General features: G+C 39.6%; 1 protein-coding gene across 4 annotated transcripts in view; it reads right to left on the bottom strand.

The window, feature by feature from the left end:
* KCNAB2 (potassium voltage-gated channel subfamily A regulatory beta subunit 2) overlaps positions 1-12,862 on the bottom strand; it is a 139,509-nt gene that overhangs the window by 90,081 nt on the left and 36,566 nt on the right. For all 4 annotated transcript variants that reach the window (XM_072426980.1, XM_072426982.1, XM_072426981.1 and 1 more), the window contains exon 2: positions 2,350-2,469. In XM_072426980.1, the coding sequence (XP_072283081.1) occupies positions 2,350-2,426 (77 nt within the window). In that variant the 5' untranslated portion in view covers positions 2,427-2,469. The remainder of the gene's footprint in view (positions 1-2,349; positions 2,470-12,862) is intronic.

Here is a 12,862-nt window from a genome sequence, read left to right as displayed (position 1 = left end):
AACGACTGTCCTGGCGGATCCACGAACGATGAACGACGACAAGGGAAGGGGGAGAGCACGCAGCAGGGTGCCTCTCCGTCGCTCTCCCCCTCCCCTCTCCATAGAGCAGAACGGTGCTGTATGTATAGCACCGTTCATGCATCGTGTAGTCCTTTGTCATTGGAAAGGATCGTGAAAGATGCTCATAGTTCCAGAGCAATGTTGTACAGCCAGTGAAAAGTACAATGGCTTAAACTGATAGAAGATGACAAATAGATTAAAACTATATCTTACGGTAAAAAAAATGGTACTTTTTGATACACTGTGCTCTAACAAGTTAAATGACATCCCGTTTTTTTTTTAATGTAAAAAAGGTGAAAACCCCTTCAGTGTTCTCCCCAGCCCCTTTTATCCGGGTGCACCACCCGGCACTTTCAGTAACCACAGCTTCTCCCCACCATTCTGAAAAAAAAGTGGGGGCGAGCACTGCTCTTGATTAATATTTGAGCCATGACAATGGATAAGAAAAACAACTCTGGAGGAGAAAAGAAAAAAAGAGGAGTTTACAGTGGCATAAAGACAAAAAATGGAAGGGATCGTGAAAGATCCTTTCCAACGACTAAAATTGCACGTGTGTACGCAGCTTAAGTCAGCCAAAGAGTCCTGCTCTTTCCTGAAGAAGCAGAATACCCTATCTGCAAAACGCGTCAGCTCTTGTGACTGAAGCTCATGGGACTCAATATTCCATTATTTAAATATGGACGCTTATTGACAAAGGACTGATGTTATTAAGTTATTTACAATTAATGCATTAGAAACATTCTTTTGTCAACTGATTGGAAATAAATTTTTTGTCTTTATGCCACTGTAAACTCCTCTTTTTTTCTTTTCTCCTCCAGAGTTGTTTTTCTTATCCATTGTCATGGCTCAAATATTAATCAAGAGCAGTGCTCGCCCCCACTCTTTTTTCAGAATGGTGGGGAGAAGCTGTGGTTACTGAAAGTGCCGGGTGGTGCACCCGGATAAAAGGGGCTGGGGAGAACACTGAAAGGGTTGTCACCTTTTTTACATTAAAAAAAAAACGGGATGTCATTTAACTTGTTAGAGCACAGTGTATCAAAAAGTACCATTTTTTTTACCGTAAGATATAGTTTTAATCTATTTGTCATCTTCTATCAGTTTAAGCCATTGTACTTTGCACTGGCTGTACAACATTGCTCTGGAACTATGAGCATAGCAAACAACACAGCATAGTACTGAGAAAAGCCAGCCATTGCCAGCACTATGTGTTTTGTAGTTTCCCCTAGAGGTGAGGATGACTGTGTGTGTTGTCACTCTATTATAGGAGGCACCCGAACAAGAACCAACATGGCAGGGTGACCAGGTCTTATGAAAGTTGCAGATTTAAAAATAACTAAAATTTTCAATCATCAAGTTGGATTAAAAATGAGAGATTATGAGATTTTATTGACTGAGTTGAGATCTACTATTCATCATGATCATCAGCATCTACTGAAATCATGAAAGGATTTTTACATACAACGTGGTTCACCTGAGGACTCCCAAAACTACAGATAATACAATTTGACTTTAAATGAGCTATTTTGATCTAGTCATTGGGCCTATACCAGTCTTATTTCATGGCATGCTGAGACTTATCATTGACATCTTCAATGATCATTAGGTTCAGACATGTCTCAGAAACAAGTGAACCCATGGGGCTCCAGCCAGTTGACACCTTGCCAGCCACTCTAACACCACACTGCAGATTTGTATTTTGGTGGCAGTACTAAACCACTTACTGCAGCTCCATTCAATCTCTATAGAGGTGCCATGGGCAGAAACTACATGTAGCATCTCACATTGACATAAGGAAGCTGTACCCTCACCGCAACCTGAATCCCAAACCTTATGGGAAGCTGTATGGGAAGTCTCAACATAGACTTTAATAAAGCAGATGCAAACCCAATCAATAAAATCTTGTATTTCCCTAAACATTTAATATTTATTTTATAAATTCTACATTTTTAAATTCTGCAGCTTTTAACTAGTCTCTAGAATGGTCTTCCTCATCCTATTTGGTTTGCTCCTACTTTCTGCTCTCAAAACCCATTTTTTCAAACTTGCCTACCCGCCTTCTTCTGTCTCCTAAACCCTCACTACTCACCCACCATTAAATATCTCCCCTCCTATTGTGTGATACTTCCCCCACCTCCTTGATTGTAAGCTCTTTTAAAAAAAATAATTGGGTGTCCTGATGGTGGAACACTGATTAAACAGAGCTGTAGGTAGGTACACAACAGACTGCATGAAGATATTGAGCTGGATGAGATGCATAGAATGTGTATCGTGCAGGTATGGGACGCTCACCTGTAAATCATCCCTGGGGAGCCAGTCTGTCGCAGTGATAGTCTAGCCGGAGAGTCCGTGGTGGATTCTGGATACATGGAGCCAGCTTCAGGTGCTGTGCTCAGTGTGCCGGTCTAGAGACTGCAAAGACAAAAACAGAAAGAGGAATGTAAGAAACAAATTGTAAATTAGGGGCACTGTGTCACTGTCTGTATTCCTCTGTTATTTGCAACCCCTATTTAATGTACAGCGCTGCATAATTTGTTGGCGCTATATAAATCCTGTTTAATTATAATAAAAAAAAATATTTTTCACCTGTGCTAATCCTCGTGAAAAAATAGCCTTTTGACCCAAGCAACCAAAAAGAGAAGAAGCCGGGAAAAACGGACCTTTCCAGAGGCAGAGCCGGTAGTTAGAACTTAGCAAGCTACTTTTCTTATTTTTTGCAATGATTTAGCTTATCCTATCACTAACAAAACTGTAGGACAACATACTAAGTATTGTAAAAACTCAATTGCAGTATTTTCCCTTTCATCAAAAAGTTATATCCACTTGTAATGTGACTCAGAGGTTTACTAATATGTTTGACTTCAATTAGCTAGCACAGCCCCTTCTCTCCTATCATGTCACAGTCCTCTCCTTTTTCAGGGAGTCCAATATTGTCTGTGCCGGCTTAACTCCCCTGCACCATTCCACACCTCCCATACATTCAATGTAGAAAAAGATTTAAGCAAAGATTTTTAAAAAAAATAAGCATTTCTCAACTTTTTACACATAGGGGAACCCCTGAAATAACATTTCGGTTTCTTGGGGAACCCCTGCTAAAATTTCTATATCCATAGCTTACAGTACACTAACCTGGTGGTCAATAGGATGTTAAACTATTGCTGGGCAGTAGGAAGAATGTCATCCTTACAGATAGCCAAAACAAATTTTTGGTGTTGGTGGTAACTGACCTGAAAATCACAGATTGCTCAAGAAACTCCCAGAAACCTGGTTGAGAACTACTGCTAATAGCTGTTGGGGGCTGCACAGATCCAAGATGGCAGAACCCAAAAGCAGTTTAAGTGCCTCTTTGAACTTATTATTTCTTGGAAGGTTGCCATATATCTTTAGCATGGACCAACCATTCTCAACCAGGGTTTTTTGGAACTCTGGGGATCTCCCAGATGTGGGTTTAAGGGTTACCTAAACTATGGCAGTTTGACCAAAAAATGATGCCTCCATAGGTTTGGGGTCAACACCAATGATGCATGAAACCAATACCATTAGTGGTGTTTCTGATTATGGTAATGTTCACTAATAAATGGGGAACATTCTTTCCACTGGAAACCAATGCAAATAGCATTTTCCCATTGACTGAATAAAGCAGGTGTTCCCAGACAATTACAAAAATTATTTTAAGTGTTCCTCAGGGGTACAAAACAGTTTGGGAAAGTTTGGCATAGACATTTCTAACTTCCATGTTCATGTGCCACATTCATTTATTGCCCCCCATACATGAAAAAGCAACACTCTCCCCCTATTGTTTCCATTTCTGATGTTTGCATGAAATATTAGGTGAGCTGTTCAGTTGTCCATTACTTGTATTTCTCCTCTTGTATTTATTCTCCACCATTATATATGATTAGCTGTTTAAATGCTGATTAAATGAGCATTGTATCATTTCAATAATTTATGCATTTATCTGCACTATGTATTTTCCAATGTACAGAGAAACAGAAGATAATGATGTTATATAAATTATAATGTTAAAAAATCATAAAAATAATACCACTGAATGCATATTATTAAATAAGAAAATTCCAAAACCAATTCCTGTGCAAGAAACAGTAAAATGGCAAAAAGTTGAAACAAGGTGCAAATATACACAGTGATCCTAACATCACAGCATACCCATGGAGCAAGAATGGATAACACACACAAATATAATGAACTTAGCAGACCCAGTGCTCAGATACAACAGCGGTAGAAGATATTTCAGGCCACTAGGAGGAGGCAAAGCCAGCAGAATAGAAGCAGATAAAACACATCAGCATCACCAGCACCCATTGACTTTTGGCCATACATAGAAAAAATTAAATAATTCTTTAGCTAGGTAAGCTATGAAGTACCAACAGGTGTTTCCTAAGACCAGTATATACCAGGTACAATCTATACTTAACCAATTAAGCTAAACCTTTAATATCCTTTCCTCCAATCCACAGCTACAGAGCTCTATAGGTGAAATTGTGCACTTCTTTTTTTTCCCTTGTTATATATAATTCCTAATTTATCCCATGCATCCTAATAAAAAGATATGATCCTTTAGGTTTTGGAGGACCATGCTTGCCTCCAACCTTATGCCACTTGAGCAATCGTTTGCCAGACATGAGCAGTCACATGATGGCAGGGGGAGCATGCAAAGCATTGTGTAAAGTTAAGACGGATTTATCAGAAAGTTTAAAAAAATACAGGGGTTTAGGAAGTGAACTGGGCAGCAGGCACGTGCCAAAAAATTTAATATGAAATGCTTACTCCAATAGTGTATATAGTGAACTCTTAACTTTGCCTATAGGTAACAGACCTATTACCTTTGGGTATGGAAATGAATATCACTATCACTGTAGGTAGGAGGTCTTAGGTTCTGTGTAACCCTAAAATAGAGTGACCCAAAGGTATTTGTCACTTCTGATGGGTGGGAGAAATAGTACACCTATAAAACAAATGTGAGTTTGTACTGCTAGAGAGGAGAGGAAAAGTGAACCTGTCGCATTGTTTTGTATGAAGACAGCATGCATTTGCTGAACTAAACCTTTCTCAAAGTTAGAGTCTTTGGAGCAATTAAGTAACTAGTTACCAGTCAATATCTATTCCAATTTTAGAGCAAGCATTTTTTCCAATCTTTTGGCACTCTATAGGTCTCAATTTTCTCACCTGCCTATATCAAAGTAACAGCTGGTGTAGCTGCTCAGCTTGTGCATATATATGGTGCATCCATCTATAACCTGGGTGACAAGGATTATTGTTTGAGCCCACCAAAATGAGTAAAATTCCAAACATGGGCACACATTACCATGGGTTCCCTTAGTTCGTGCAGTGTTTGCATAAATGTGCCATGCCCATTTAAAATATTATTATGGGTGCTGCCAATAAAAACCTTTTCTTCTGAAAAGTCAACTGCATGGATGTCATGCTCTTTCATCCAGTAATTTTTTTTAGAGATGTTTGCACGTCCGGGTTAGGATTTCCTAATCATTGAAACACTGCCAAACAACTAGTAGTTTCAGGAGGTCAGCTCCTACAGCCTTCAGATATTTATTTTTCTAGAAAAGCACAAGAAGTGTTAAATTATGACCAATTGATAACCTGTAAAAAATACCTGCTGCATGGAATTCCTTCTTAAAATTGCATTGGACATCCTGCTATGTGAGGGTGCCTAGGCATTCCAGAATTCTCCCCAGAAATGTTTTTAAGCTGAGTGGGAAGCAGCTGAAGGTGGGTGGCAGCCCATGTATCGTGACCCAAACTTTCCATAACCACCCCAAAAAAGCCAGGTGGTTAATAAAAAGTGCTAGGTGGTGCACCCAGCTAAAAGGGGCTGGTGAGAACACTGCACAAAACACTGGAGATCTGAAATGAAAGACACTACTTTCGGGAGATTTGGAGATATCACAACTGTGCTGTTTATTGCCCGCTCATTGTTGCTGGAGAGAAAACTGTAACCTGAGCACCTGCATTGGAAGATATCCCAGCTTTTTCCCTCTCCTTTTTGTGAATCTAGGCTTTTTCCAGCTCCCTTGGTGACCCTTGAATATTACCCTACTGGTCAAAAAGGGGACATAAGGAAACAAAGATTCTCAAAATGCAGAATAAGGAATGTTAAAGAGAACTAAACTGAGAGAACATGTAATTTATGACCTGATTTTAAAATATACAACTTGCCTGGTTGGTGTTCTGATCCTCTGCCTTCAATACCTTCTAAATCACTGAGTATGCTGCTAAGCTTATCAGCTTAATGCCACCCAATTTAGTTTTCTCCCCAGCCCCCTTTAGCATGGTGCACCACCAAGCACTTTTTAGTACACACCCTGCTGTGTTTGGGTGGTTATTAAAAAGTTTGGCCACAATTTAGGTGCCACCATCCGCCAACAACTTCTTTCCATCCAGTTTTAAAAAGAATTCTGAAGAGAGCACTGCACTTATCTGCTTGCTTGTTTTAGTTGTGTTACTGAAATAATTGACACCAACAGATCAGCTTTACATCTTTACATGGCAGCCTTAATCGTCTCTCTGTGGTAGTTCCACGTCAACCAGCAATGGGGAAAAGATCAGCTGTTAGTAGACTTAAGGCGATACTGGTGACTAGTCCCTTTCTCTATGTGTGTGTTTCTTAGCAAACCTTCCACAGTTCAGGTCCTCTTAAACCTGTAATAAATACATCAGTTAACTACACAGTCTAATCAAGGCATGGTTGTGCATAGATTTTTGTTTTGCACACCACATTCCAGGGCTGTCTACCAGATCCTGGTCTTCCTTTACAGGAGAGATTGTGGTCTAGAATAAGCACATAGCCAGTAAAAGCTAAAAATCCTATACATTCCTTAGTAATTTATACCTGGACTAATTTTAACCACCATCCTACTTCTAAACCAACAGGTTCACTATACCATTTGGCAGTGGATTTTAATTTAGACCCCTATCTAACCTTTACACTGGCTTGAGCAGTTGCCCATCAGGCTTTTCAGTAGCAACAAGAGCCCCATTGATATCATATCCATACTTCAAAAACTCCTCCGCATCCTGGCCTGACATCATGACATCCAAGAAGAGTCTTAAATAAGCAAAGTTCTATTTCCAGGCACAGTGACGTGTGACACAGACCTCTTGCCATGTTCCTTCTGCCAATCATGTGGCGGGAGGAATTATTGATGAACTGCACACTTCGAGAGACATGGCCGAGATCTGATGACCTGGATAAAATCTTCAGATCAGAATCCGGGAAGGAAAAAGAAGAGTTTTAAAGTGAAGCCGGCACCTAAATGCAACATGTCATGTCATGGAAGCCCAGACCAAACTCCGAAACATCATTATAATAAAATACTATTTCTACCTATAGAAGGAGTTAGAATAGCGCTGGTTGCAAATGCACACAAAGTAGCTTTCTAAAGCAAATGTTAAAGGAACACTATCATATGAGATTATTAAAGGCTGCCATTACTGAACGTTTCCTTTGGAGCATTAGTTGAGTTGAATTAGAACTGCATATGAAACTATTGAATCAGTATGGCTACTAAGAAAATAATCAGCAATTGTAGCCTCTATGTATTGCAGGTTTCCTTAAGTCTGACTTCACCCCCTGGACCTAAAGCGTTTAAAGTGGAACTAATCTAGCTTTGGGTCAAGCAATACATTATTGCAGAAAAGGAAAGACGTCATCCCTTCTGCTCCAAGCACTCTTACCTGCGGGATCATTGGAATGGTCAAAAAACACTGAGTTGCACATGCACCAAAATACCCAGCAAACCTGGCTTCCCCTGCACATGCTGGGACTGAATGAACTCCCACGTACCAGTGGTTAAGACGGATTGTAGTTTTTTAGGCTTTAAGAAAACTGACATAATGCTAAACATTTCTGAAAATACTTATTAACATGAGGCTAGAAGGTTGTACCAACAGCCACATACTGAATTCCAGAAAAAGCTGCCATTCCAAGGACCAGACAACATGACTACCTCGTCACCGCTATAAATTATGTCATAGAAAGCAGCTCCATGAAATATAATGCAGACTGTAAGCTACTTTACTACACAGCAACACACAAACACAAAGTAAACAATTTTGTAAAGGCTAAGGCCTCTTTCAGGGTTTCAGTAAATTGCAGCATTTTCTTACATGCTCAACCACGCTCCCCATTATTTCCATTTAATCAAACTGGGGAGTTTGGGAAGCATTTTATGCATGTGGTTGCATTGAGGGCTGCAGTATGGGATCTAAGAATAACATGTTGTTTTTCCTCCCCTGTAAGAGTCCAACCGCTACCACAAATACAAGGGCTACATGTACCAATTTGTTGGACCTTTCAGTGCCGGGTGAATAGCTGCACCAGGTTGCATAACAAACTGCTGCTAACTGCATGGTTTTAGACTTTTATTTAGAATTTGTCACCTCCTCTAATAAGATTAATATTCATGCCATATCCCTAATTGCTTTATAGGCTTTTTCTTTCTTTTCTAGGTGCGTATTTTTTGGATATAATTTAAAATGTAAAATTTGTATTATAACAATCATTAATAAAATATAACAATATTTAAAATAGTTGATATTCATTACATCAGGGGTGTTGAACTCTGGCCCCCAACGCTCTTTTTGTGGCCCCCAAAGGAATCCTACATATGAACTGCAGCTGGCCCGCCACTGCATTGAAATAGCGCCGCTACTACAATTCCCGGCATCACACGCGTCTGTAGACCAGCGGGCTCTCTGCCTATGTGTGGACCCGCATTGGACTGTTTTATAGACGCAAAAAAAAGCCGGGAATTTTAGTAGCGGCGCTATTTCAATGAAGAGGGAGTTTCAGCGGCGGGCCATTCATAAGATTTAGCTCCGCATTGGCCGCGTCTGGCATTTCCAGCACTCCCCCACAGCTGTACCTTTCCTTGCTACTCCAAGGCATGGACTTAATGTTTGGATTTTCATAGAAGAATATTGTTATTAATATTGTTAGCCTGTGCAAAAAGGTTACCATTGAAATTTAACTCAATTTAACTTAACTAAGGCTACAAATAGAGAAAGAGGCATAAGAATTTTTCCTAAAAAAAATGTAAAACAATTTTTTATACCTCTTTCCCTATTATAGGCTTGTTCTAGAATAAATGTGAAGCAAACCTCTTTGTTTCCATATGTAAAGGGTTTACATCTAATGAGAAGGAAACAGTTCCTCAATGTTTTCAATAAATGTCAAGGTTGGCCCGCGACTTTGTCTAAGTTTTTAATTTTGTCCCTCTGTGTATTTGAGTTTGACACCCCTGCATTACATCAAGGGAAATTCTGTGGAACACCACCAAAAATGAAATTAGTTCTTTCTCAAATACAATATTATTGTTCACAGCACATTTAAATCAATACAAGTCATCTTCACACATGAATGTACCTGGTGTATGTGAAAATGCAGACCCTCCTAACAGTATGGATTGAGGAGTAGATGGAGGAGGGTCTGCATGTTCGCATACATCAGGTACATTCATGTGTGAAGATGACTTGTATTGATTTAAATGTGCTGTGAACAATAATATTGTATTTGAGAAAGAACTAATTTCATTTTTACGATAGTAGATCTCCTTATTTTTCTTGAAGAAGCGGATTTATTCTGCGAAACGCGTCAAGAAAATTGGGCGTACCCTCAGTGGAAACATCGATAGGTTCTGTGCAATGTATATCGATTTTATTTTTATGCTTGATTTTAATGGTATTTAATAAAATAGGTTTGTGATATATAGAAACTTGTTTGGTTGGCAATATTGGGAAATGTTTTGGTGGTGTTCCACAGAACGTCTCTTGATATATTTATAAGGGATGTGGCCATATTGAGATAGGAGAGGTTGGATATGTATATGGTTTAGATCACATCAATAAAATAGCTGAACAAATTTCAATGGTTGACTTTTTTGATGCATTTCATTGAACTATCTTACGCTTCCCCAGGAAAAGACCATGAGATCTACAAGGATTGATAACAATAAAGTCTTAATGAATTACTAAAATTATCTACCTTAAAAAGTCCCATATAAAACAAGAAAAATGCATGGTTTTAGACTGCAATTATTATGCCTACCCAACATAAAGAAAGACTTGAAAAGAATGAACCTTTCTAGTCTATTGGCTCCATTCAAATACTAAAGTTTTGGAGGAAACAGAGCCCTCAGAAAAAAAAGTGGTGATCCCTAAATGCACAGCACCCCTCCCTTTCTGTCACTTCAATCGCCCAGATTGTCTTACCCTAAAATGATCCCTATTTGCAGGATATATGAAAAATTAGCAGCTTAGCCTTAAGGTTTTTAGGATGTGAAAACAGATGGCCAAATATTTAATAAGAAATACATTTATCAATCAATGTCCATTACAAGATACTTCAAATAAAACTAGCCAGGAAATGATTGCACTTCTTTGTAACACTTTTGTTACACATTAGATGAAATTGCCTAGGAAATAAGATAATAGATTAAAAGCATGGGGGAGATACGGTTATGTTTATTAAATTATATCTGAAAGATGAGCAGAGCCAGGGCATTGGAATTTTTTCTGTAGGAGCTCCACGGTTCTGTCTACTGGTTAATAAAGGCCAGACGTTGGCAGGAAAGATTTGGCACGGAGACTGGACTGTACAGGGACGGCGTGGCTGCCTGCAGCAAGTATTCTTGCAGGGTGCATAATCTTGGAGGGATGGGGTAACCACCGGGTAAGTTTTCAGTGAATATTATCTCTGCCACACCATGCATTACATTGGGACCACAACGTACACTGACTACTAGGTGCACTGTGTGGCTTTATTTAAATATATTCAAGTAGTAATTTTAGGTTTGAAGAATTAGAAAATGATTGAAATTATACTTCAAACGCGGATGACTTTTCCATATTGACAAATGTTTCTTTGTTCCCATCACTTATGCACCTCCTCAGTTGCCTATAAACTGAATATACTTTTGTCTTTTATTGTTTTTGGGGTGAAGTTAAAAGGTTTGTGGCTGCCTTGGGTCAATCTGGTCCATTTGTGCCATTTTACATTTGACCACTTCATACTGAGAGGGTCATGGAAGACTGGATGCCCAAGCCATATGCCCGGACCAAAACTGATTACCTTGGCAGTACATTTTTTGCCTACCCAAATTTTTTTTAGACTATTTAAAGTGGAACAGCACGGTGGCTCAGAGGTAGCACTCTTGCCTTTGCAGCACTAGGTCCCAGGTTCGAATCTCGGCTAGGACACTATCTGCATGGAGTTTACAGGTTCTCCTGTGTCTGCGTGGGTTTCCTCCCGGTACTCTGGTTTCCTCCCACATCCCAAAAACATGCAGTAAGGTTAATTGGCTTCCCCTCAAAACTGACCTTTGACTACATTAATGACAAATGACTATGAGAAGGACATTAGATTGTGAGCTCCTGCGTAATATGATGGCACTATATAAATACTGTGTAATAATAATAATAACTTAAGTTCCACTTTTAAGAATCCATAATCAGGACATCATATTGCAGAAATGGACAGGAGATGTCCCTTCTGCAATATTCCGTCCTACCTGATCATTCCAAATATGTGGCAAGATGAGCCTTGTGCACACAGCGTCAGCAATAGTTGGCAGGATAACTGGCAACCCCAGCAATTAGGTTCTGGGAATTAAAGAACTCGTGCACAGGCATCCTGGCAAATCGAGACGGCCGAAGATCGTCTACAGGAACAGAAGAAAGAAAATGGCAGCATGTGAAAGGGAATGGAGACAGGTGAGTATTGTGGGTTAGGTTCCATTTAAGGGACATTTATTAATTTTATTTAGCACCTTGTTTAATTAAATACCGGCCTTGCTTATGTTTTATATTATATTCTAATACACATAAATGTGGAAAATTGTTTTTTTATAATGTATACAATGGAGGCTACAAGTGGTACAAGTACAAATGTTGTCACCATTAGGATACCCGGCCATGGCAAACAAATTCCATGTTGCCCTCGCCAGAGTGCACATAGACAAAGAGATCAGAAGAATCATGAAACGGGATTAAATGAGGTGGAAACATTTTGCAATTCACATGTAAAAAAAATTGCAGCAATAGGTACCCAGACAAGAGCTAGGAATGAATCTATTGGCCATCTGCTGGTTCATCTGCAAATCTATTAGTGACCAGGCTTGACCCAATAATCCAATCCTGAAACAAATCCTATTTACATTCTTTTGATCCAGGGCAAATGTGGAAATGTAAAATTCATAAAGAGCTCAGATTTGAGAATTGTTGCAGATCTGATATATAAAAATCACACCAGAGAACGGTGACCAAAAAAAGCCACTGGAACTCAAAACATCAGAGATGGCAATCACATGATCCAGCAGAAAACTATTCACATATCATAACAGATAGCGGTCAAGTGTACAGATGCCGGATAAATGCTCCTAATGTACTCTCTGCCTCCAGATCCCACCACAGCATGAACAAAAATGATCGGCTGAGCCAGAAGGTCATTACTGTAAGACAGACATCCTTGATGTAGAAATTATAGAAACTAACAAGGTATGTATAAGTGGTAGGTGGGAACGAAGAGAGAAAGTGAGAGCGCGAGGAAGGAGAAAGAGAGAACACGAGGGAAGAGAGAAAGAGGGAGAGCAGGGGAAGAAAGAAAGGGAGAGCAGGGGAAGAGAGAAAGAGAGAGCGCGAGGGAGGAAAGAAAGAGAGCATTAAGGAAGAGAGAAAGCGCAAAGGGAAGAGAGAAAGGGAGAGCGCAAAGGGAAGAGAGAAAGGGAGAGCGCAAAGGGAAGAGAGAAAGGGAGAGCGCAAAGGGAAGAGA

Source organism: Pyxicephalus adspersus, chromosome 11 (genome assembly GCF_032062135.1).
Source record: "Pyxicephalus adspersus chromosome 11, UCB_Pads_2.0, whole genome shotgun sequence".
Classification (NCBI taxonomy): Eukaryota; Metazoa; Chordata; class Amphibia; order Anura; family Pyxicephalidae; genus Pyxicephalus; species Pyxicephalus adspersus.
Note: the sequence above shows the minus strand (reverse complement) of the source record. Positions and strands in the feature narration are given on the sequence as shown.